This window comes from Myripristis murdjan, chromosome 3 (genome assembly GCF_902150065.1).
Source record: "Myripristis murdjan chromosome 3, fMyrMur1.1, whole genome shotgun sequence".
Taxonomy (NCBI): domain Eukaryota; kingdom Metazoa; phylum Chordata; class Actinopteri; order Holocentriformes; family Holocentridae; genus Myripristis; species Myripristis murdjan.
Genome location: NC_043982.1, coordinates 15208402 through 15235095, shown reverse-complemented (window position 1 = coordinate 15235095; position 26694 = coordinate 15208402). Strand labels below are relative to the sequence as shown.

The window sequence follows — 26694 nt, the reverse complement described above, 5'->3', positions numbered from 1 at the left end:
ACCTGAGTATGAGGTTAAACAACAAATTGACAGGTGTACACACATTCTTTTTGCCCTATAACATGCACAGTTCCTCTCATCATTGCTGATCATGTTAAAAGTCGATTCTACTTTTACATGTTCCGCTCCCTAATATCGAAGCTATCCACATCACTTTGCCACAAGCCAGTATTGAAATATGAGTTCCTAGTTGTGTCCATATCTCCTCAATATGACCCCAGGCACCTCAGGTTAAAGACATCGGGCTTCACAAAGCGTTGATTCATTTTCCCTCGGCACACTCCAGATCCTGTCCTGGACTAAAATGTATTAACATGTATCCAGTCAGGCACCCAAAGCATAGTCTGTGCTCCTAACAGTGGGTGATTTACACAGATCATCTTAGCGAGGATCATACATGTTGGCCAGTTTCTTGAAACGTGGACCCCAGTCATTGAGGTAGTCATAGTCCTGGTCTCCATCAGAGCTGCCTGAAGCAATGGAGCTGAGACTGCCCGCCAGTGAGCCCTCTCCCTCGTAGTCATAGATCAGGGCTGTGTCGTATGGAGGCACATTTGGATCTTGGTCTGCAGCCTCCAGGCCCTGAGTGAAGACGGAGAGGAAATGAATGCATCAGATGAGCATGTGGGAAGTAACACTACTGTAAAGGAACATGTTCCTGCACTGTAAAGTGTTCATTTCAACAAGTCATTTAGGTTTCCACCAATGTTTTCCACCAATTTTAAACTGGTGGAATAGACTGCCAATGAGGGTGAGATAATTTCACCTTCCAGTGTAAATCAACTCATTCATCAGAAGAATTTTTCTGAACCAAGCACCATTACCTGGTTATTTCATGACTGTCACGTAAGGGATTTCACAGGCCTTGCTACTTAGGTACCAAGTCAATACCAATTTTTTGAAAATTATAGCATTACCGGTGTTTTTAGTATCAGTAGTATTGACAAATTTTGATCCCTCACTCTGTAACTGTAACTGTTCTTGTTGTAATGTAACCTACATCTTTAAACACTGAGACAAAGTTCTGTTCATGTGTTAATGTTTATACAATCACCCCACAATCAGAATTAATTTTTTTTTTTTATCAGTCAAATATTTGCTAAAATAAAAATAGGATTTCCTAATTTATCTTATTTTGACTTTTATTTATATAGGCAATCTCATTGTGACACAGAGTCTCATTCTCAAGAGAGACCTGTCCAGGACAAACACAACAATATAATACTGAGTTACGAGCAAACAAGTCATTCAGTACAGAATTTCCTTCGGGATGAATAAAGTATCTATCTATCTCTCTATCTAGAACATAAAACATTAAAGTGAATGTGCAAAAGTGCCAGGTGATAAACAGATGAAGTTCCTGCTGTAGTATGTTCCTGGTTGGGTGGGCAGAGTAAGGAGAATGCCTCTTTGCCGACCTCTGTACAGACTGAGGGGTCAGTAAAAGTAGCAAAGTCCTGACAGTGCGGGCTCTGGCTGCACTCTTTAATGCTAACATGATATAAAATGACTTGTCAAGGCACACATGGAGGGGTATGGTGAAAGCCTCTCACGTCATTGATGTAGTCCTCGATGTCAGTAGGGTCTGCAGGGGGCCTTCGTGGGTAGGTGGGAGAAGGCAGGTTATGTGGGGCATCTCTCCTCAGGGGCTGCTTGCCCCGCGGGATACTGGACACTGGGCAGAAGGACCCCGGGGTGGGAGGGGCATCATGGGGGTTCCACAGCAGGTCAATGTTGAAGGCGTTCTGCAAGGAGAGAGGCACAGGTCACAGGTTGTTGTTTGATGAGACTACATACAGCAAAACAGAGCGAAAAGGGAAAAAAACGTCAAAAATTCACCTACCTTTATGCACACACATACACATACACACATAAATACACCACTAGAACATTTCACTCTCACAAGACTCTTGTCGGATTGTTTGGATGTGCCAGTATAATTTCTGAATGGACAACACATTCCCATCCTTATATAATTTTGTGTGTGTGTGTGTATGTGTATGTGTGTCTGAAGGAGTTAGTCTTACCTCATCCTCCTCGCCCCCTCCCTGCTCATCATAGTTGAGGACATTGTCCCGTATGTCATCTTCTGATTCCCCCACAAGCAGACCTGTTCCTTTCTTGATATGATGGCGTCTCCTGCAGGTACTCACCGCCACAGCCAGGAGGAGCAGCACTGCAATCCAAACATACAGAGGAAACATAGGAAACATGCAGGAGGGGAAAACCATAGTGGAAAAAACACTTTAATAAAAATTAAAAGCCCTGTATTCAAAATGTTACCTAAGTAAAAGCATAAAAGTATAATCAGTGTATAATCAGTGTATTATCAATATTAACTGCTCTACATACTTTTGGCTAGTTTCATCTCTAATAACACACCTTTCCTTTATGTAAATCCTTAATCCTGTAAAGTGACCAGTAACTATAGCTGCAAGATGAATGTATTGTTATGAAAACTATAGTACTTCCCTCTGAAATATAGTATAGTCTTAATTGAGTATAGTCTTAATTGAGTAAAGTACAAGTACACCATACCTATGCCTTAGTACAGTGCAAGTGAGACTATCTCCTGCTATTGTGAGATTTTTTAGTTGTTTCAGCAAAAAGATTTTAAGACTTAAAGACATATTTAAGTCTCAACATGAAACTTACACAGTAGCAGTGCAATGCTAGCCATGATGATTATCAGAGCGATGAGGCTGATTCCCACACTGGAGCCCAGTATGGCTGCAGCATCAGATTTACAGTCCCCAAAGGAATCGCAGGGACACACAGTGACATTGACCTGTGCATAAGCACTGAGGGTTGGGCTGCCAGAGTCTGATACCAGTACTGTCACTGTGTATTCACCCGCCTCCATCTCCACAAGGGGCTGTAGTACGGCATGAGTTTCTGAAAAAAGGAGGAAAAGTGAGGAAGGACAGACAAATGAGGAAGGGAGGGAGTGAAAATGGTGTAATGTGCCACAATTGCTCACTGGTACTCGTCCCATCTTCCCCCTGGTGCTCTCTCCTTACCATTGACTTGTATAATGGTCCAGTTGATGGACAGATCATCAGGCAGTTCAAAGGTGAAGGGCTCAGCGTGTGGGGGGCGGTCTTCATCCACAGCGGTCAGAATCAGTTCAGAAGTCATCCGCTCTGCCTCCCTGCACACGGTGCCGCTCAGGGGGAAGAGCTGAGGGGGGAAGTCATTGGTCTCCTTCAGTGTGATGGCCAGACTGGCACTGGATGACACACCACCAGCATCTACACATACAAACATATAACAGGTAAGATCAACAGCCTGCTCAATACAAAACATATTGATCACCCCAAAACGTTTACCTATCATGACTGTCTGACTCACATTGACTCACATTGTAAAAAACAGTCTTAGTAAGTCCTTTAATATCATTGTCAGTCTTCAATTTTTTTTTTTTTTTTTTTTTTTTCAGTAAGCAGGGAGAAAAAGGGACTTGTCACTTGTTTCAAATACATTGTTTATTGGTTATTATTGATCTGATGCAGTAGCAATGGTTAGTCCACCTGGGCTCCATTTTGTCTTTGAGGTGATATTGTGATACAAGTATACAGGATGCAATGATCTGCTCTATTTTAAGTAATAAGTTATGTTGCATTGGAAACAAGTGAAATTATTCAGCTTTAAGGTATTTCACCTCAGTCGCAGCATTTTCACTTGCTTTGAGAAAACAGAATGGCCACTTCTAGAGTTAATAACTCTAAGGGCTTAAAGAACATTTTTGTGGTATAAAGGCAAGGGGTAAACTGACCTGTGACCTTCACAATGGCATTGTAGATATTGTTTCTAATATGAGGAGATCGGATATTAAAGGCTCTCTTAACGCTGATGTCTCCCGTCTCTCTGTTGATGTCCAACCACTTTTCAGGATCTCTGGTGATCTCGTATCTGCACACAGAAAGTACAGAAAGAATAGTTTATTTTCTTTGCTTCATTTTACAAACACTAGAGTGTTTTGTTGTGTTGCTGCAGCATCCCACCTCAGTTCAGAATAATCTGGATCATAGGCGATGTTTCTTTTCAGTACTGTTCCAGGAACCACCGACTCAGGTACCACAATCCTTATGGGGTCCTCCCTGAAGCGCGGAGCCTCATTCTCATTCCCTACAGTGATCACCACTGTGGCGCTGCTCACTGGGTTGTTAGGAGCTTTGTTGCTTAGAGCGTTGAGATTTTCCACTGTCAGAATCAGATTGTATTCAGGTTGTGCTTCGTAGTCCAGGGGCTGCAAGACAAGACAAAACAGAACAGAACAGGCTGTCAGCAGAGAAGCTTAAGAATCCAGTCTTTAAAGGTCTCCACTAATGATGAACCTGTATAATGAAGGCTCAAATGTCAGCTCAAGTTTTATCTGCCATGTTCAGGGATGGAAAAAGTTCTCAGATCCTTTACTTCCATAAAATTATTAATACTGAAATGGGGAAAAACTGCTTTAAAAGTAAAACTCCTGCATTCAAAATTTTACTTGAGTAAAGCTGTGGACGTTTTAGCAGTAAAATGTGCTTAAGTATGGAAAATGAAAGTAGTTATTGTGTGATATTTTAATGTTGTAGCTCTAACTGCTCCATACATTGCTGCCTAGTCTCAGCTTTAATAATACATCATATTTTATATTTTGCATGTAAAAGCTTATTCTGCAAAGCAACTAGTAGCCGCAGCCACCAGGCAAATGTAGTGGAGTAAAAAGTACAGTATTTCCATCTGAAATGTATTGGAATTCAAGTATAAAGCCTAACACAGTGGAAATACTCAAGTCAAAACTGTACTTGAGTTAATGTATTTAGTTACTTTCTACTTGTGACCAACTTACATGAATTGTATAAAAACCCAAAGGAGTTTGTGAGAATAAGATGTAATTCAACAATTGGCCACTAGATGATGCCATTGAATTATGTTTCAGAGTTTGGTCCTGTTTCGGGCGGCACGGTGGTGCAGTGGTTAGCACTGTCGCCTCACAGTGAGAAGGTCCTGGGTTCGATTCCCACCCAAGGTCCTTTCTGTGTGGAGTTTGCATGTTCTCCCCGTGTCTGCGTGGGTTTTCTCCGGGCACTCCGGTTTCCTCCCACCGTCCAAAGACATGCAGGTCAGGTGAATTGGAGAAGCTAAATTGCCCCTAGGTATGATTGTGTGTGTGAATGTCAGTGTTTGTCTGTCTGCCCTGTGATGGACTGGCGACCTGTCCAGGGTGTTTCACTGCCTTCGCCCTATGTGCGCTGGGATAGGCTCCAGCACCCCCCCGCGACCCTAGTGAGGATAAGCGGTTAAGAAGATGAATGAATGAATGAATGAGTTTGGTCCTGTTTCAATGTTCTTCCTCTCTGAGTGGTACACTTTACATTATCTCGAAGTTAATTCATGTGGTTGTGACAGAAACGGAAAGTGAAATTAGAGCAAAAGACAAACAAACAAACAAACAAAACACTATGCTGACAGTGGTCGTTAGCTTCCATATCCATATTAGACTGTGAATGTCACTTATGCAGATCTGAGCACTTGGCGTATGTCCAAGCATTTGATCACACCACCAATATAACTGGCTGGGACAAATGTCATTGTTGTCATTTTAACATCCAGCCAGAATGTGACATGCATTCCCCGCCAGCACCACCCCTTCCAGCTTACTGTACCTTCACCACTGTCAGGATGCCCTGGTTAGTGACATTGTCTGTGCTGATGGCAAAGCTCCCATGGGGGTCACCCTTTGCTATGGAGTATTTAGCCCTCCAGTTCCCTGTTCCTCTGTCATCTCTGTCCGTTACATTCACCCTGCCGATCTCGTAGTCCTTCTTGTTCTCCACTCCTGTCATACTGTACTACATTCACCACACACACACACACACACACACAAAACACAGATCAAAGGATTGAACCACACTGAAATAACCACTGAACATCATAATTCTGAATAAGTCTGAGGTGGAATACAAAGCAAATGGTCTACCGACGTCCTGAGACTCACCATGTTGGGGTTGAACTGCGGGGCGTGGTTGTTGATATCAGACACATGTATGATAGCCACACCTTCACTTGTCAGCCCCATACCTGACATATCAGCAACCTGTAGTTTCAACCTGAAACTTTTCACCACCTAGGGCAGAATATGGAACATTTTACTGAGGTGAGCCACACAATGTTGGACTTAGGTGGAAAAAAAAAGTTCACAAAAGAGTCTTAAAATCCTTCTTTTCAGAAGGATGCTAAGTATGGTATTTTAACATCAATAAAGCAATTCTGAGACACCTTTTGATAGTGTCACTGTATCAGAATTTGGGACAAATCTGCTATTCTGTTTAGCAGTACAAAGGGTCATTTCTCTATGGTACAAAACAGGATGGCACTGTTTTTCTCATGCAAATGGAGCTAAAGCTTTCAGAGTATCTCACAGTGGACCAGTGGAATAGTTTTTTTCAGCCAAACAGTGAATGAGTGGAATGAGTGGAGAGGGGGTTACTTCAGTAAAGTAGTAAACAGTAAACCTTTGACTGAAGCACCAAAGAGCCTCTCTGCCAGAGGAAGTATCTGGTTTTATGGGAACTGTGGTCTTAATTGTGAGATGGACTAACAGTATCACCAGTGTGAGGCAGATGGTCTCATGTTTTTTGGTGATTATGCCGTGGAATAACCAATGACTTATATAACGCTGTGTTATACTGATGTTTAAAAAAGCTACACATTGACCTTTAAAAAGACTACAATTTATCAGTGGGATACCATAAATATGACTCCAATATAAACCAGCTTTGATTGGTTACATTGGAGCAATATGCTTTATTTAGAGTCAAACTGTATTGAAAACAACTGACATTATGAGTCAGTAACTTTAAATAACATCCATATTAATACTTGTGCATTGTGTTCTCCTATGTAATTTAATGTGACTTGTGTCTCTTAAATAGGTTCCACAGTTATATCCTTGACTCTTTTCAGATATGCTACATTTCCATAATTTAATGACATGCTGAAGAAAAAGGTTGCAGATACTAGTTTGGAGTGTCAGTAGTGCCCCCTACCTCTCGGTCCAGGCCCACATCCCTTGTGTAGATGGCTCCTGTCTGGTTGTTAATACCAAACATAGTCTTGGTCACAGCATTGGCAGGTATGCTCTCCTGGCCAATGATAGAGTAGCTCAAAACAGCGTTGTCTGTCATCGAGTCATCTGCATCAGTGGCTGATACCGACATCACTGATGTTCCTGATGTTGTCAAGAAATAATAAAAGGTGCAGTCAGCTACAAATTTTTGTCAATGTACATCACTGATATATAAAATTTCCTGGTGCTGCAAGGCTTCACTGCAAAAATATCCATCTTAGATTGTTCAGATTCAACTGACAAATGTGTTAGTGAGTCAGGCTGAACCATGCAGACTCAGCCATCAAATATCATGCTCATTCCACTGTTTTTGTCAGCTGGGTCTAAACACTCCTCACTTCAATCAACCCCTGTCAATTTTGGATATTTCGCCTTTAAGTCGGGTAAAAAAAACCCAAAACAAAACAAAACAAAACAAAACTGCCATGTACAGGCAAGAAGCCCACCCCCAAAATGTTCCTCATTACAGAGAGGTTGTTATTTAACTGTGCAATGATTTTATACCTGCAGAATTTTACATTAATTCAATAATGCAATAACCTGGTATATACATGGTGTATATAGATATACTTTTTACATATTCTCAGTTTCTTATTTCTGTATATATTATTGCTGGATTAGTATACTTTTACATAATGCACATCATGCACATTCTTTTTCTATTTGTTATAACTTCACTTATGATTGTATATGATCATATATTTTCTCTTGAAAATTTGACCAACTGGTAATGACCTAATTTCCCATCAGGGATTGATCAAGTATTTCTAATTCTGATTCTGATTCTGTGTCTACTGGATATGCATGTGGCTTAACAGAGTGCAGAAACTTGAGCGGTGTGTAACACAGGGATGTACCTGGGACTGAGAACTCAGAGACAGCTCCGATAAACTGGTTCTGGGTAAAGGTGGGTCTGTTGTCATTCTGATCCAGCACCACTATCTCTATGGTGGTAGGGTTCTCTAGTCTCTCCCCACTGGGAGACAATGCAAAGGCTTTCAGCTACACACACACACACACACACACACACACACGTAAGATACATTATGTCTGCAGGCAAATGTTTCTGATTAAAAAACGTATCCACTGTTTTTGTGCATAACATAAAGTAAATATTCAGTGAGTCACATGTTGGAAATACAGACAGAAATGTGCAGGATGTTTGGTTCAACATTATGGGTTACATCACAGGTCATCTGGCCTGAAACACTCTGAAGTCTTTCCCAGGTTGCCCATAAAGACCCATGTAAACTGACCTTTGGCTGCTACTAGTGACTTAGACACTGATATATGATGTGAGACAAAAACACTGAGAACACTGAAAGATGTCGTGCACCATTTTTTAGTGCACATTGTGTATTTTTAGAAGTACTTCTGTTTGACTGTACTGAGTAATTTCATGGCCTTTAAAAACCATTTCAGCTATTTTTACACACTTACTACCACAAATGGCTTATGATACTGTCTTACCGTGAAGCTGCTGTATTTCTCTCTGTCCAGTGGCTGTTTGCTCCTGATTACTCCTGTTTTATCATCAATCTCAAACAGGTTCTTGGGTTCCTGGTCCACCCCTGGTCCCTCTAACTTGTAGATCACCTCTCCTGTGAATATTTTGTCCGATTTGATCTGGACAGAGGAGACAAGGTTGTAGACGAGGACCACATGGGAGGGGAGGTGGGTGAAAAACACATGTTGCAACACCAGATGTGAGCATGCTGACACTTAGGACCTTGAAAACAGAGACTTTTGAGCTCAGGGGCCTTTGACCTAACACAGGAAGGAAAATTCTAAACTAATAATAGCAAACTGTGTATAATTTATGTACTTCATCTGCACTTAGCATGCATCCTCTACAAGCATGTTTAAACCAGTATGTTAGTAAGGCTATGGCTCAATATTTACAATGTTTATGCACCCATGGGTTACTCGTAACAGCGTTAACCTAACATTTCCATCTCACATATGTCTTTTTAAACACTAATCTGCTGTCTTTACTTATCTGTGATCAAGAACTCCAAACAACACACAGTTAAGAAAGGGGGCCCAATCTTATAAACATCCTGCCAAGGTCTTGAAGAAGTTGTTCTTGAAGGACTCTATAATGTTACACACTTCACCACTAGGTACAATTTAGACTAAACATAATGTAACAATTACTCACTGATTTATAAATTCTGATCTGAATAGCTGTAATGGTAAATTAGCCATTTTACCTGGACTAGATCTTCAGGAACCTGCTTGCTGTTCTCCAGAACCCTGATTGGAGGGATGATCCAGTCCCTCTTGACCCTGACCAGTCCATTGCTTTGTCTTTTCCATGGATAAAGGACCTTAGACAGTAGTTTTTCCTCCTTGAGTTGTGTTTCTGAGGAACTCCACACCTGAAGGAAACAACAATGGCAGAATGAATCAAGAGAAAACCACTGAGGTACACTTACTGTGGACAGCCATATAGATTACTGTCCAAAGTAGACAGATTCAGTAGAGAGATTAATCTAATTATACTGGAACCCCAAATTCTATCTTTGGTTTCTAAACATAAGAGGATTAGAGACATGGGAGCACCCAACCCACCTTAAAGGACAATACTGGTACTATTTTGACTTCTCAACAACGGTCGTGATTGTGCTTGTCCATCACAAATATTGCCTGTATGAGCCTGTGGAACTTGAAAGTTGCTACCCATTGGTAATTCCATTATGTCAATACTCTTACTTATATCAAATCCATCCAAAGCTGCATCCTTAACCCTATAAAGCCTGAACCATGAAAGAATTGGCAGAAAATTCCAAAAAAAAAAAATAAAAAAAAAAAAAAATCAAAAAATATGTTATTACACGACCTTTCTGTTGTATGATATATGATATGTACTTGAAGTGCCAATGGTATGGTCCAGGGTGAACAGCGGAAGTGTCCAAAGGTATACAACAGTATTTTGGTCAAGTATTGATTTAACTGAAAACAAAAAAACAGAATTGAAAATGTGTATCATATATGATACAAATGGCTTTATAGGGTTAAAAGGCACTATTTTTACACATGTATTCAAATTCTGTTCAGTGGCTCTCTTTAGCTTTGTTGTTGTTGGCTGTGATTGACAGCTCAGAGAAGCAAAGTTAGGCAACCCAAGTGAGGTGGTGGCCAGTGATTTGCTGAAAGTTGCATCATGAACCAAGGAAACATGTTCCTTACATGAAAACTAGAAACAGACAGAGTGCCTCCTATTCAGCCCGCCACATACATCACGCCAGAACACTCAGTAAACAACAAAAGGACCCAAAAAAACTCTTCGACAAACATTCACAAGATGGAATTACTAACTTCTAAGTTTCATAGAGCAGTTTTTCACATTTTTTTTTAACATCAACTGGAGTGAATTAGACACTTTTGCATCTGATATTAGTGATGGACAGATGTAATCATAACTGTTGAAAAATAGTCAAAATAGTCAACTGGTATAGTCCTTTAATGCTGTATGCTGTACACTTAACAGATCACAAAAACTGTAATATTTCTTCACAGCAGACACAAATTATGTTCCAAACTTTGCAGCTGTTTAAAACCATGTCAGCAATCCCCCTCACCACTATAACATTCCCGCAGGCCCAAAGGAATGGCTGTGTCCTGGCTGTTGCGCTAACCCTCTGTCTCTAATGTGGAATCCATGGGATTGTCAGGGCAGAGGGGCTGAGGGGGCATCAGCTCAGGTTTCACTCACTAATACGTGTCTTTGTCAGCTTCCTTTGATCTGGGTGCAAATTCATTTTAGGAGTAGGAAACACAAACACTCATGTTCACTTTGCATGCATTCATGCGCCACATTGCTCTCTTGACAGCGTTCACACAAATACACCCACTCACACACAGACACATGCGAGAGACCCACTCGCACAACAGCTGTCGCCTATGGATTTAGATCCTGTGCTTTCCCATCCGCATAGCCACTCACACTCACAAATTCCCTTTATACTCAGCTCTGCACCTGACTGGGAGTTGGGGGTCACCTTACGGATCTGCTCTGGTGTCAGAATTCCTCACACACACTCATATGCTCTTTCTCACACACAAGCTAACATATATGCATGCACACCCGGTGACACACCCACCCACCCACACACAAGCACAAACACACATACAGCTGTATAAGATACATTAAGTATCCTTTTTTTTTTTTTTTTTTTTTTTGCATAACATTCCTGTAAGATACTTCCTTTTGCCTCTCCTCAGTGGGAATGCAACAGATGAATTTCTTCCGGCCCAGTTCACAATCTCAAAATTATAAGAAAAGACATAACTATAGCAAGGATGAAGAGATATTTATTTTCATACACTATTCTCATTGGTATCACTGAATATTCATAGTGAAACTTTTATCTCCATGAGAACTCTATGGGTCTCTAATGCTAAGCCATAAATAAACAGGACTAAGTTATGGATGAGTGGATAGCGTCCTTATTTTGCGAATGGCTTGGGAATCCTCTCCTGTCTCTGGGGTGATTTGATATAGCGATACTTTGGCATGCTGCTGGACAGTGAGGGAGGGAATGGCAACCATGGCTGGTATTTGTCGGCCGAGTCAGGGGGCATGCTAATCTTAGACTGGTCTATATTCCTGACCCCTACCTGTTTAACTGGTGCAGCCATCGTCATCTACACACTCACAAAGATGTTTACAACCACATTCCAGGAGTGGATGTCATCCACACAAGTCCCTTCTGATAGCCATCTATTTCTATACATATGACTTCGGTACATTTGAGTTTTAAAACCTCCAGCTGCATCACACACATTCTTATTTTACCTCAAAACCAACAGGAACTGCATGACAGTTGCATTTCCAGACATAGCACCTCTTGAGTTGCCCTACTTTGTGAACACCCTGGCCCATCAGATTACCACCTCAACTGATCCTGTTATACATAAACTACACAGTGACCTATGCTGTAGTCAACAACAACAACACTGTCTCTGACAGCCCAGGCTGTTCCAGCAGCTTGAACATTCAGAGATGGACAGAAAACCCCACAACAAGCTGATAACAAGCTCTGTTTCTTATTTTACACAGTTCCCTTTCACCCCTCCCTTTTGTCATTGTCTTGTCTTGCCCCTGCAATCTGAACTTTACACGACATTAGTGGGTAGGCGGTGGGCCCAGCAAGTCTCTGCCACTGTCATAATGTCTTTACCAGGCCAGGAAGGGGCAACACCTAGGTGTCATGTTACCAATTAGACCAATAGCTCTCAGTGTGACAGGCAGGGCGATGACACCACAAACAGATTGACTGTTTCAGAGGCTTTTCCCAGATACTTTTACAGCTTGGCCTTTCACCCTGGGACCTAGTTGTAGTATGGACAGCTTGTTTGGGGGTCCTATGTCCCACAGAGAGCCTCTTGAGGCACATTGTTACTGAGGAGTGTTTATTGAGTTTGAGAAAGTTTCCCTCCCTGCTGTAACTTGATTTAGGTTTTGATAGGTCATTACAGAGACTGGCAGTGTATGTATGGGTCTTGGCCTGGTCTGTCAGATGAGCTTACTATAGGAATGTGGCCTATGATTTTGGGCCTGCCCTTATTTTAGGATGTGCTTTGTGACTATGAACCCTAAAATCAAGTGCCATCCATTTTTAGTTTTGAATTCACAGTGATTACATTCCTCACTGTATTTGTCAAAGAGAGGCCAGAAGAACTGGCTGAATTTTGAGTTTCCATCAGTACTACATTTGGTGGTGATAATATGTGATGAGCCTACTGGCAGACAGATGACCCCGTGCTGGAGAATGTCACAGTTGTTCCAACAAAGAACTTATCTCCTTCAGTGCCTGCCAGGCTGCCAATGACACATTTCGATTGAGGAAGACACAATTCTAACTCTTTCCAGTGAATATGAGCACTAGAGTCCACTAGAAAACCTTGTTGCAGTTTAAAACTAACCAGAGAGAGACTTATGTCCACTGTTTGTGAGGCCTCTGAGGCTGTGGATATGGTTGAGGTATGGTCAGGATCAGCGTTAGGGACCTATTCCTTCGAGGCAACTTTCAGGGCAATCACATACGATAAGCTGCGTTTTGTCAAGAAGGCAGAGTCTTTATCAGCTATGTACCTCTAAAACTAATTTTCAGTACTCTAAAACTCTAAAGATGTTGTGTATTCATGAATAGCATAGGGCATACCCACATCCACATACAATCATCATCATCATCATCATCATCATCATCATCATCACCATCATCAGAGGAAATCTCAAAAGTCACCCTCAGCACAAATATGCTGGTCCAGAGCATGCTAATGACTGGTTGCTATGCCTGTAAAGTCGCCTCATTTTAACAGCACATTTTAATGCATTCAGATAAGGCAATCCAAATGCTTTATCTGAATGTCCAAATGTCACATGGTTCAACCTGAGTGAGGATATTATTTTTTGGGTTGTTGATGCATGCTTACACTAATGTTGTAGTCTACATTATGAGAGTAGTTCTGTTTAAGTTAATTATTAGGTTACAAGTTTTCGAGGTATTAAGTTCAACAATCTGTATATCTGAAGAGTAGCAGCTGCAAAGACAGTAATTATGACAACTTGTTATGGTACAAATCACACCCGATTGTCAGCATGATCATGAATGTTCATGAAATGGTCGTTTTGACAAAAAAATTCAAGACTTTTTTCAAGAATTGTCTTCAAACAAGAGCTTATTCCCAGAGAAATTCTTGAAATAAGAGAAACTGCATCAGAGATAAGTTGGATTATCTCATCCCAATGACAGCTTTTTTCAGTTATCTTAAGAAAAACAAGGTTTGAAAGCTGAATATGAGACTGAATGGTCTGTTAAGATGATAATTTTTTTCAGTGTAAATATCTATAGGCTTGTCTTCTCTGCTAGCCAGAGGAATGTTCGTGTAAGTACAACAGTCGGTCAGACAACTTGACTAAGCAGCAGGGGGGGGGGGGGGGGGGGGGGGGGGGGGGGGGGCAGTGTTGGTGGCATGCCTGACTGTCCCTTTGGCCACAGGGCTAGAGGTCACACAGGTGCCCCTGACTCAGGGTGCCTGTGGTCCCTTCTGTTACCACTGCCCAGGCCCAAACACTCAACTAGTCTGTGCCTCAGTAAGGGCCTGGGGTTTGTCCCACCCCTGCTCTCTGCTAAGTCATGACTGCCTGGTCCGGGCTTGGTCACCCTATTTTTGGGCGACTACACTTGTGTTTCCCCTCGGAGCAGATGTTTCAAGAATGCTGAGCAAGGTTATCATAATTAACTGAGACTAAAATTAGGACTAGATAGTGAAATGAGATAAAAAGATTATATCAAAAACTATATTTGGTTAGATTTCAGTACTTTTTGAGTGGAACATAGGGAATATGAAATATGAAATATGAAAAACACATTCCTTTATTATGAGTACACTAGCACATAGCATGAACATACAGTGGTAATTCTCCAACAATACAAATTTACTTTCCTGGTTTAGAGGTTTTATAACATTTAACCATGAAATTCAGGCACATTCATCTTAACTATAGTTGAAACTAAAATATTTAAAATAAACTGAAACTGACAAAGCCTCTCTAAATATGAATTGACGGCTAAAATTAAGCTAACATTTGAAAATCTGATCAAATTAAAAAACAGACAAAAACAAAAAGTCTTATTTTGACTTATCATGATGTCCCTTTGATGTTGCTCTTCAACAACCTTTTTTATATCTCTACATGAATTAACTGAGGATGCAAAATGGTGCAAGCAAAACAAAGCCATTACAACACTGCTGCTGGGTTATGCTTGACGCAAATGCAAAATTCAAATGAGAGCGCTACAGCAACTGTCACCAACTTGTCCAAGCCTTAGTTTGCAAAAACAGCAGTACAAAAGAAGAACATGCTAATTTACTGGAAACTGACCACACTTTGCAGTTGAAACTAGTCTACTTTTGATCCAGAAGTTCTCAATGCCTTTCTCGCTCTCTGAAACCCTAGCTGGTATACAACAGCCAGCAGGTATCCACACAAAGCAAAACCTGTGATTCAGACCGTCCAAATCCTCAGACTGATTGTTTCCGATGAGTGAGATCTCAGCACCAGCTGGCCACTGCAACGGGCTCTCGATTTGTCCCTGATTTCATGGTTCAGGAGCGGCCCACTCCTCTTTCCGCAAGGGGGATTACAGAGCGAGACAAATGGCATCATGTATGCATCTGGGAACAGCTGTGGCTGCTGCCCACTCCTCACCACAACCTACGCTCAGCACGCATGAAAATTGGCCAGCTCAAAAGAACACTGGCTTATTGTTGAAAATAAAAAGACAGCACTCAGGAACAAATAAAAGCTATCAAACAACAAGTATTTGGATTGGACTGACAGCTGGTAATGGTTCAATGAATTTCACTCTGATTTATTACTGATGAAAAAGAGTAGAACTAGTAAAAATTTCACTGTATTTTTTTATTATTACCATATAAATATGGGACAAATTTGATTGCATACTTCATGCAGTTCCTGTGCAAAGTCAATCATTTATTTGTTACAGTGCCAGTGTTTCAAATCAGATCTCCATCAGGGCAATTAGATCTTTATCATTCGCTGATGGAGATCTAATTTGAAACACTGGCACTGTAACAAATAAACAATTGACTTTGCACTGGAACTGAGGTGCGACCTACTTTGTCATCTGTTTGTATACTCTATTTTTTACCACCTCACTAATCTTGGTGTGTGTTCCTGCCCTCTTCTTTTCTCCAGTAATATCCATATAACCAGCAACAAACAAAGTGATTAGTCATCTTCCCCATCTTCATTACAATTTTGACCACCTCACTCGGAGTTTTAATACCTTTGGCATTTGAATGTGGATTTCACAGCCACCAAGAGCTGTAGCAGGTCCAGTATCTGCACTAAGCTGAGGACTGGGAATCTGCATCAATGGATCCTGCACCTTAAAATTCAGGCCTCATGGTGTGGGGTGTGGACTCTGAGATGCTTTCACAGGATTATGGATCAATATTTGTTAAGGACTGCATATAAATGGAACTACTATTTATTCAAGCTGAGGCTTTGACAGAAATATTGTTCATGTAGTGTTCGATGACTCATTAGAGACATCGGAGGTCTTTATGAACTAGGTTTAAGACTGATGACTAAGGCCTCACTGTGACCAACTGGTTTTCCCCATGGCTGTCAATGATCTATTACTCACATGTTCAAAAGAGACCTCATATTTAAGTGAATCTCAAAACAATCATTTTTTTCATGGAAAATGAAACGGAAACATAAAGGCAACATTAGGTCAGACATCATTTCATTCATTTTCTATTTGTAAAGTCAGAGACATTACATCAGGTGGGATTCATTCTTGCAGCCACTACAAATTACAGAGAAAATCAACGCAAGACGTCCCTCAAGACTCAGTGGGGGCCAATTCTGTCAGCTTTGCAACCTGCACTCCATTATTACTCCAAACACAGAGAAAGACTGATGGTGGTTAGAAGTGCTGTTGGTAATATGTCAGTTTACATTGTCATCCATTCTACATCTCATAATGGCGTCTGATGACAGCGGCTACTAATGATGCCCCGAACCCTCTAAACACATCTGCAGTCCCCTGCTCTTCTGAACACTATTCATCATATTCTTTCCAACTGGGCTGAAATGTTTAGATCAGCCACATCCCCGATTCCAAAGCCAGTTCAGGGCCTCTGTTGATGAGAATTGCTGCACGTTTGGTTCAACAGATCACTCAGGTTTAAACATAAAATGTAAACATGAAGAATAGAGCAGCGAAAGTTCATTCTGACCTAGATTGTCCTCTGAGCAAGGGAGCAAACCTTTACTCAGAGTGCTCAGTCAAAAGGTAAGATGTATCAACAACCGAGAATAGCCTTATCCACAAACCTATCATCGAACACGGGCAACTTTCTCGCACACCGCAATGGAAAACTGCGCAGCACAAGGAACTTGCTTCTTTAAGTGTTTTGAGTTCATTTCCAATGTAAGATGGTTCACACAGCATATAAGAAAGCCACCATGACGTAAAACTTAAAAATATACTGTATGTCCTGGTTCAAAGGACACATAATATGGAAATAAAGACCAAATGTAAAGATCAATAAATATATTTTGTGCTGCTGAGTCACCAGACGTTATGATGAGGCGATCATTTTCCTTACCTGGCAAAGTAGAGTACCCAGCACACACAGCACGACCACCATCCGCACTGCCATCCTCAGTACCTGCACTCAGAAACTCCGGCTCAATGCAAACAGACCTCTTATGACTGAGAGATCTGAGGCACCACATACAAAACGTCCTCCACTGAGCTCGGGGCTTCTGAGTGACACTCCTGGCAACAGGGCCAAAGCTCCCAACCCTGAAACCTGTCTGTCTGTCTGTCTGTCTGTCTATCTATCTGTCTCTCGCTGTCTGTCTCTCCTCTGTAAGCCCTGCTGTTTCAGTCTCTCTCTCTCTCTGAGCGTCTGTCTCTCACAGCTCCTCCCTGTCCATAGCTGGGGCATGTCTCAGAGACTTGGGGGTAGGGGTTAGAATTTCAGCAGCAGCCCTCCCATGTACCCCAGCACATGTGCTGTCACTCACAGTCCAATGAGAGAGAGAAAGAGGGTGAGAGAGAAACAGAAAGAAAGGCGGAGAGGGGTAATGGAGTTGAAGATTGAAGCAGGGCAGCTTGTTTGGTGTGTTAGGAGTTGGTAGTGCCAATACTGAAAGTATTGGCACAGACAGAACTAGAAATCTGCCTTCCACCTAGACCTCCTCATGAAGTCACTGCTCTCAGACCTCAGGACTATAAAACATCCGGATGCTTTGCAGTGGCAGTGTCCCGTCCAGCAACAGGATCTAATAGTCAAAACCAGAAGGCACTCAGAGAGCACAAACCTTCCCCAGCACTTGAAAAACTGTCCAATTTGGTGTTTCATAGAAACCATTCCCGTCACTTACATTTCTAGTTAAGTTGATTTCCCAACCATGCAAACATACCCTTAGGATTTGGAATGAGGCTTCTTCCGCTGTTATTTTCATGGTTGGCAGAATGGCAGAAATCCCAGGTCAGGATCACCAGCAAGTGTAATCAGTTGTTCCTTGGCCTAAAGCGTATCTGTCCACCCAATCCCATGATAATCCTTAGAACCTTTTGAGATATTGTGCTGACAGACAGACCAATAGACAAGCCAAGTAACAGGGGTGAAAACAACATCCTTGGCAGAAGTAACAATATTTTTAGCATTGCACAGTCCTCACTTAAGAGTGACACACACTCTTCTCTTTGAAGCTGAAAGTGCTTGTTCACTAACTTCCTTCTTGGATGCTTCTGATTGTTGCCCAGGTTAAGCCTTCGTGCCCTGGGGCCACATATGTAACCTCCCCATCCAGGCAGTGCCGTCGGTGTTGTAGCCCTCACAAATGCAGAGCATTCAGCCTGCACCCTTTGATCTCCTGCTATTTTTTGACACTGTCAGAAAAGAAGATGAAGATCTATGACACTCTATGCTTCATGTCAAGGCAGAGATTCCTCTGTCTGTGATGCTTTCAATTTGCAGAAACAGTGTCATGACCGATGGCATCAAGGTGGTTTTAGGCAGCCACCTTTGGCTAGAACAATAACAGGACAGTGAGCGCATGGCTGTTAGGATTGTATGAAAAAGCGATGGGGATCATGGGGGAAGAAAACATAAGGAAGGTGGTTACAAGGGGAGAGACTATAGAGTCCAGACTCCCAAGTGTTCTCAACACTACTCTCAACACTCATCAATATCCTCTCAGCAAGTCTGCTCTCAGGTCAAAGGTCGATACGGATCTTTGGTGGGTAAACAGCTTCAGTCCACGCTGTCTTCTCTTTTCTCTGACACCAATCACAGAGATAGGAAATTACTTGCACTACAAACAGCAATCTGTCTTTAAAATCAAGACAGAATACTTGAGACTCATTAAGAGACCAGTCACAAACAAGGGATCAACTGTACAATCAAAATGAATGAATCTAGTTAGCTTAGGGCAACCAAATTACACAGGAGACTGAGACATGTCAATGTGGAAGCCAGCTCATGTTAGAAAGCAGAGCAGGGAAATAAGTTGGTGTGTTGGCTGGCTAACTGCGCGCTGAGTTGGCGTCTGCTTGCTTCCAGTGTATGCATGTGTGTGTGTGTGTGTGAGTGAGAGAGAAAGAAAGAGGGAGGGAGAGGGAGAGAGGGAGAGAAGGAAGGAGCACTTGTATTGAGGGATGAATGTGCACCACCTGTCTCTGTCATGTCAGGCAACAGCAGCTGGCAGGAGCCACTCTGATGTTTTTCCTCCCTCACCCTCATACACCCTTCCCTCACAGCCGAGTCTCATACCACCGTATGTGCAGGGCTGGAATATCCCTTGCAGACTCATGTATGTCTGCACAAGTGTGTCTTATGGCCAGTACCAAAAATGGGCTGCAGGTGTGTTTTTGTTGGGTCATCAAATGACAAGTGCACAAGTTTGTTTTGATTGGCCCAGGAGCCACGTCATCACTAAAAGTTGAAAAATTTGATGAAGCCTTCCTTATGATACTTTCCTTAAACTGATTGACAGTACGTTGCTGCCCACTGTTGGCAATAATGATTACAATTCACGTCCACTCAGCATGACACATTTTGTCTGCACATGTGAAACTTCACTGCTGTACGGTATGCAACTTTAGTGCTCAGATTTGTTTGGCATCTGTGAAGAGGCCATATTCCCTTAGCAAATTGTACCCTTAAAAAAGTATGTTCTCAATGTATGTTTTTTTTTTTTTGTTTTTATTTAGATATATATTTTCAGATTTGTATTTTGTTGCTCTACAGCACTGTGTGAGCAAATTTCCTCAAATACAGCTATGTAAAGCAATTTGACTAAATTTGGGCTATTTTGAGTTATCGACCAAGCCAGTGGCCACTTCAAACCTATTACTGATGGTTACTATAATTATCATAAATAATGTGTAAGCTAATTAACTGGGAAAGAATTATAAAATCCAAAAGCAGAATTTATACACTGTACTGAATATACCAATCTGGAATTACTGGAGAATATCAAGGCAAGCAGAGCATGATGAAATGAGATTATGAGCTTCAAAGGCTTGTGCATGCAGGGTCCCACTGAGGCAATAATAGTGAAGAAGGCTTATGGTGGACTTCAAGCTCTAGTCAGGTCAGTACACAATATTCGTCAAGAGTACACAGGTGGCTTTGGGTTTCGCTGATCAAAAAATAGGGAACCTAACTAGACTGATAGCAGTCTGGCAGTCTCCCAGCAGGCAGACAGTAACAGTATTAATGATGAGTAGTGGAGTGAGACAGAGAAAACCTCTGGATGTTCTCAGTAAATCACTGATGCCAGTGACAGGTACAGTGGTACGCCATCTGGCAATCTGCTCTCATACTTTTTTTTTTTTTTTTTTTTTTGGAACTATTTTTAATCAAAATTTCACTTGATCATCATATAGCTTTTAATATTGATAAAGTATGGCATAATAAGACACATAATGCAAACATTTTAAAACGTCTCATTAAAATAACAGCAGTCCATGTGGAAAATGTAGAGGGGCCACTGTTTCATTCGTAAGGATAAATCTTTAATTTATTCTAACAGATAAATCATTCCTTTAAGTCCTGATCAGTATTTCACATTACCTGGGAGGAAATCTGGTCCAAAACTGATTTAACTAAGGCTGTCAATCATCAGCAGCTAATATGGGATTTCTTCAATGAATGTCAAAGGGCTTTTAGTGGTTGCCATTGGTGATGCTTCATTTGGTGACATCAATTTTAGCTCTGGACAGGAAGTCAATCCCAATGCCCACGGTGTATTACAAAGTACTGGACTAATTAGAGCAAAGCTATAAAGCCTTTCGTGGTGATTTTCAAAGCTTGCATATGATTTATGAATACACACATTGTAGGGAAGGGCTGGCATATCATCAGACTATTAATATCAACTAATATATGCTTTAGAAAAGCAATGGGTCTACTGTGAAACTGTGTTACCATGAGGTAACCGTGAGAGTACCCTAATACAAATGCATAACAGACAACAGAGTAAAACTAACATGGTCTTGTTTAAAAAATCAAATCAAGTAAAAAGGCAAGATAAGGAAAAAGAGACATAACTGGCCCTGGCCATAAGGCTTAACTTGCTGTGCAGTTGCATTTAAGATTCTTACAAAATGCATATTGGTATTGCTTGTTCTGGGTGGGAAGATACTTGATAACAGCATCAGCCTAAAAAAATAAACTTACTGACGCATCTCTAATGCATGTATCACTTGAAAGTACCAATATGAGGCACTGTACAACCCTTAAAGAAAACAAACAAACAAGGTTGCATGTTGTAGGTTGTAGGTTGCACCTACAACAGACTTTTTTTGCTTATACAACAAAAGTTGATTATTTTCCTACTCTTATTTCCTACAAAAAGTGGTTCAAATCCATTTCAGTGTAGGAAATAGGAGACTGAATGGGACATGGGATTGGATGATTACGCTACTGATTGTCTGCTGTCGTTTTATCCGTGCATCTGTCAGTCAGACTGTTCTCTTCCTGTCTACCTCTGTGCTCCGTCTACCTCAATTTGTTTCTTTTTTTGTCCATCCTCCATCTGCCCAAATGACAAGAGATCAGCATGCAGAATGAGAGCAACAGATGAACAAGTAATTGATTGAATCGTATGACTTATTTTGTGTTGAAGATGGCAGTATGTGCATTTTTTTTTTTTTTTTTTTTTTTTTTTTGGAATTGCAGCAGACATGACTTTATGCTCCTGCAGATGGCAGTGAAAGACCATTTAACAAGCCGGGAGGAGCTGGAGAGGAGAGGAGAGGAGAGAAGAGGAAGAGAGGGGATGAGATAGGAGACTACTGAGAGTTGAACTGCTGTCTAATAAGTGAGCGTGCTGAAGAGAAGAACAAATAATGACCCGCGAGGACAGAGGGCAACAGACTGGAGAGAAAGGGTGCAGACATTGACTCATAGCACACAACAAAACAGCCAGACAGTGAAGCGTGGTCTGCTCATCAAAATAACATGGATAGAATAGCAAGACACAAAAGCCTCACAATGGGCAAAGAGAGCCATGCAACAGCACAGCACCACATGCACACTGTCAACAAATAAAATAATAACCTCCGGGTGAAAAGTCACGATGTAGCAGCTAGATATCTTGTTTGCTGATTATTTGCCTTCCCTTGGATTACAAATCTTCCTTTATTGCTTTTGCTCAACTCGTGGAGAGGAACAATGGTGGTATAAAAGTCATAGCAGCACAATGTAACATTTCCAAATGAGGAAGGCGGTGGTGAAAGGGTGAGAGCGAGGAGGGGGGGGGGGTGTTACTGTAGTTCTGCTCCAGCCTCAGTCAGCTTCCACCAGGGCGGGTTGCCAATTAGAGCCAACACATATGACACACTTGACTCCCCCGCTTGAACCATGGCTGGAGATAATAGGCCTCTTCCTGCAGCTCAATCGATGACATACTGTCCCAGGGTGGATGTCTGCCTCAGTACACACACACACATGCAACACACACGCACATGCACGCACGCACGCACGCACGCACGCATGCACACACACACACACACACACACACACACACACACACACACACACACACACACACACATGCACACACACTCATGCACACATACTCATGCGTTCTCATTCCTTGTTCCTCTCGGTCTCTCTCCTCCTCTCTCTATCTGTCAGGGAGTAAAATGTCAGCTTTCTGTTTCTTACATCGAAATATACAAACAACACACATATTCCCACAAAATGACTTGCTGCTCTCTTGCTCTTTCTCCCTCTCTGTCTCTCTTTCAAACAATGAACAATGAGTTTAAGCCAGAAAAAAATAAACACTATTTTCCACTCAGAGATAAGACACAATAACAGAAAGCCCTGCTGCAAAGTGAAGGCATGTGTAGTCATTGCACATTCATACAGTATGTACATAGCTAACCTAACAGCTAAATGTATATGTGTAGCAAACCCCACAGAGGGCCTCTGCAGGTTGTCTGAGGGCACCTGAGTCATGGGGATTATACACATTACCGTAATGGAGATGTGCTGTGTGCAGTAATAGGCATAAACTCACTTTGAGCAGTCAGGTCTCAACATTGTTGCTTCTGACTGGCATCTTAATACGGTTGTTAGACCTTGGCTATCAATATGGCTGGGTCATAGCTGAAAAAACACTGCATCAATACAAATTCATGAGGCTTGGCGAGAAGCAAACTCCTCCATATATATTCTCTCCTAAACTCTGACCAGCAGAGTGTACACTGTGACACAGATTCCATGGGAAAAAAATAAAGAGAAGTACAAGTGTGTGTGTGTGTGTGTGTGTGTGTGTGTGTATCAATCTTTACTGGTGTTTGCTGTCTTAATAACTGACTCTCATATTCAGTCTTAAAATCTTGTTTTTGTTCAAGTGCAAAAATCTGAGATGAGGGTGTTGGGATAATCATATGTGTTTCCAAAACTAATCAACTTCTTTCCAGAATTTTCTTGAAGCAAATGAGCCGATCTGCCTCGTTTCATCATATTTGTATTTGTTCCCAGAAAAATTTCCAGTTCCTAGTGGGATTATCTTATCCCACTAGCAGATTTTTTTTTCACTTTTCACAGAAAAACAAGATTTTTAGACTGAATATGAGATTAAATGACTTGCCGAGATGGAGATATTTGCAATGTGTGTGTGTGTGTGTGTGTGTGTGTGTGTGTGTGCTGAAAGGACCGGACGGAGGGGAGTTTGGGGGTATGTGTGCACCCATCCTGGTCTATGCATGGCTGTGGGCAAGAGGAGGAGGAGGAGGAGTAGGAGAAGGGCCGGAGGGGAGAGGAGAGGAGTGAAGGAAGTCATTGCATGACGTTTTGGGGTGGGTGGGTGAGGTGGGGAGGGGGGGCTGACAGTTTTCTGGCGAGCGTGAGCCTAATCTCCCTCCATCAGCTGTCAGAGCTGGGGACGTCAGGGCCGCCGAGGCTCCTGGTCCTCGCCTCACTGTCTTCCTCTCTTTGCCTCTTGCCTCTCTCTCTCTCTCTCTCTCTCTCTCTCTCTCTCTCTGTAACTCCACTGGCAATGTCATGTTGTCAGCCCACATATGCTTGTCTGAAGTGGAGGGGGTGGGGGGGTGGGTGGAGGAGACATAGGCACACGGGCAGCCTCCGTCTTTTTCCTGTCGCTCTCGACACTTGTCTTCTTGCCGTTCTTGTGTGCTGCTGATGCTGTTCCCTTTTAACCCCTTCAGCTCCCTCCTCTTCCCTTCTCCCTTCCTGTTCTTTCTCTCCATGCAAACAGAGATCAGCACTCTATTAGCAGCTCCACTCAGCTGATTTGGGAATTACATTAAGTGAGGCTCATTCTTGTAGACGGTTTTTGTGTCCCTGCTCTTTCTGTCATCTCATCGCAGCATAAATAAATGTAGCAACCTTTGTAATTTGGGGCATAGTGAGCAGGGAGTCTGCCCTTCAATCAGACAGTCTGGGTTCAAACCCTCATGTCAGCAAACATCCACCCTGCTGAAGTCTCCTTGAGCAAGATGCTGCATCCCAAGCAGGGATGACCCTGCACTGAGACCTCCCTGTGGAGGAAGGCAGGTCAAATAACTTTTCCTGCAAGGATCAAAAAAGTGGTCTATTACATTATTATTCTAAAAGAGGTACACCACAACAACATCAAGCCTGGGGTGAACAGATAAGAATCAGCATCACTGAGGCAGCTCTGTTTGTCTTTGTGAAATTATTATTTTTACTCCAGATGAAAAACCACAGGGCTTGCGTGTTATAAAATAGCAGGACACCCATATGCCAATGACAGCAGTCGAGCATGTGCTTCTATGTGGGGAACATGGCTCTTGCCCCGGTGACCCGCCCCTGGCACCTGCCACAGGGGGCTTCCAGAGGAACTGTCAATCTGACTGAGATGCCCCCTCCTTTCTTGGGACTCACTGTGGAAGACTTGGGTGACTCATTACATCCCTTCCCCCTCTCCGTCTTGGCTCCCACCTCTCTCCCATACAGATGATGGCTTTATATGTGCCCACCAGAGCGCACAGGCTCCCTGTCTCAGCATGCATGTTGCATGTTAATCATAAATCCCAAGTACATGTCTGCATGCCTGGGTGGCTATTGTGCAGCACATTCAGCTACAGGAAGTAATTGTTGTCCCCTTTAGAGCTGAATTACAACCTTGTGTGAGCTTTTTAAAAGTGCGGCAGCTTTAACCAGGAACAGGTCAGGTCACACATTAAAGCCTTCACAGGCTTCTTGTGAAGAGAGGCTCATGAGCTCTTTGATTTACAGGACTGGTAGGGATGTGAGTCTGTGACTTAATAATTCAGTTTGATTCACAATTCACTGGTTGGTGATGCAATTTATTTATTTTTTTTTAACATTTTATTTTATTTTTTTAACATTTTTTTCTTTTTTGAAACAATTCAAATTGATACAAAAAATTGAAATGATGACTCAACAATTTGATCCCAGTGCTTTTAACCAAAATTTCAAATCCTAAATAGACACATGCAATAATGTAATTTTTTTCTCAGACAACACAGTTACAACATAATTACTTTAATATTTTTTACTCTGAAAAAAGAAAAGAACATAAACAAACAAACAAACAAACAAACAAACAAACAAAAACAAAAAAGCTGCAGTTCATAGTATTCTTTTGGATCACAGTTTTGTTGGGTCTTATTATTTGATTTAAAGCATTTCATATTGATTCAGGCCAAAGTCAGAGCAATTCCTTCTCATTATTTCTTTTAGACTTTCAGAAGATCGATTCACTTGAATTGGTGTCAGTTGGTGTCATCATTAGTTATAATATTCATGAATCATAAAACGCAAATCAGTCGCAGGCAGCTTTCGCAACCCTGTGCTTGCACATTGAATGTTCACACACTTGCACACAAACAGAAAACACAAATGCACACAAAAATGCTTTGTGTCTGTCACTCTCTCTCTCTCTCTCTCTCTCTCTCTCTCACACACACACACACACACACACACACACACACACACACACACACACACACACAGTCCTCCTGGCTATGAGTGCCCTTGCCCTGAGTGCTCCCTTGCTGTAGTCTCCATAGCAGGGAGGAAGGCTGTCTGAGTGCTTTATGCTTGCTATAACACAGAGTCATCATTGTCAGAGGCAGAGATTTGTCAACAACTCAGTGATACCAAGGCCCTGCCACTGTCGATGGATAATGGCCCATCCTGTGCCCAGTCTTGTGTTTTTCTGGACAAGTAGGGAGCATCTGTTGTCTGTTTTCTCTCTTGCCTCCTCCCTCTCTCCGCCCACACACACATCCCGGCAGTTTGAAAACAATAAAAGAAAAGCGATGTGTCTTGTTCAGCTACTAAATAGCTGTCTGGTTTGTGTCTCCTGAGGTGGTTGCACATCAGCGGCTGGCCCATCTATCAGGCCAATGCATGGCCCTCAAACCTCCAGGTATAAAGATGATAAATACCTCACCCACTGAAAAGGTCACACAGAGAGAGATGGATGGATATGGATAGAGGGACAGGGAGAGATATAGAAATGGAGCGATTGAGAGAGAAAAAATGAGAAA

General features: G+C 42.0%; 1 protein-coding gene across 1 annotated transcript; it reads right to left on the bottom strand.

The window, feature by feature from the left end:
• Window positions 1-381: 381 nt before the first annotated feature.
• Window positions 382-17323, bottom strand: cdh15 (cadherin 15, type 1, M-cadherin (myotubule)). Its single transcript, XM_030048169.1, has 14 exons — window positions 17270-17323; window positions 9328-9495; window positions 8585-8740; window positions 7972-8116; window positions 7035-7216; window positions 5984-6112; window positions 5652-5837; window positions 4005-4249; window positions 3776-3912; window positions 3021-3251; window positions 2656-2895; window positions 2028-2176; window positions 1554-1745; window positions 382-582 (listed from the first exon to the last, which is right to left on the bottom strand). The coding sequence occupies exons 1-14, from the start codon at window positions 17321-17323 to the stop codon at window positions 382-384; spliced, it is 2415 nt and encodes an 804-aa protein (XP_029904029.1).
• Between the last annotated feature and the right edge of the window lie 9371 nt (window positions 17324-26694).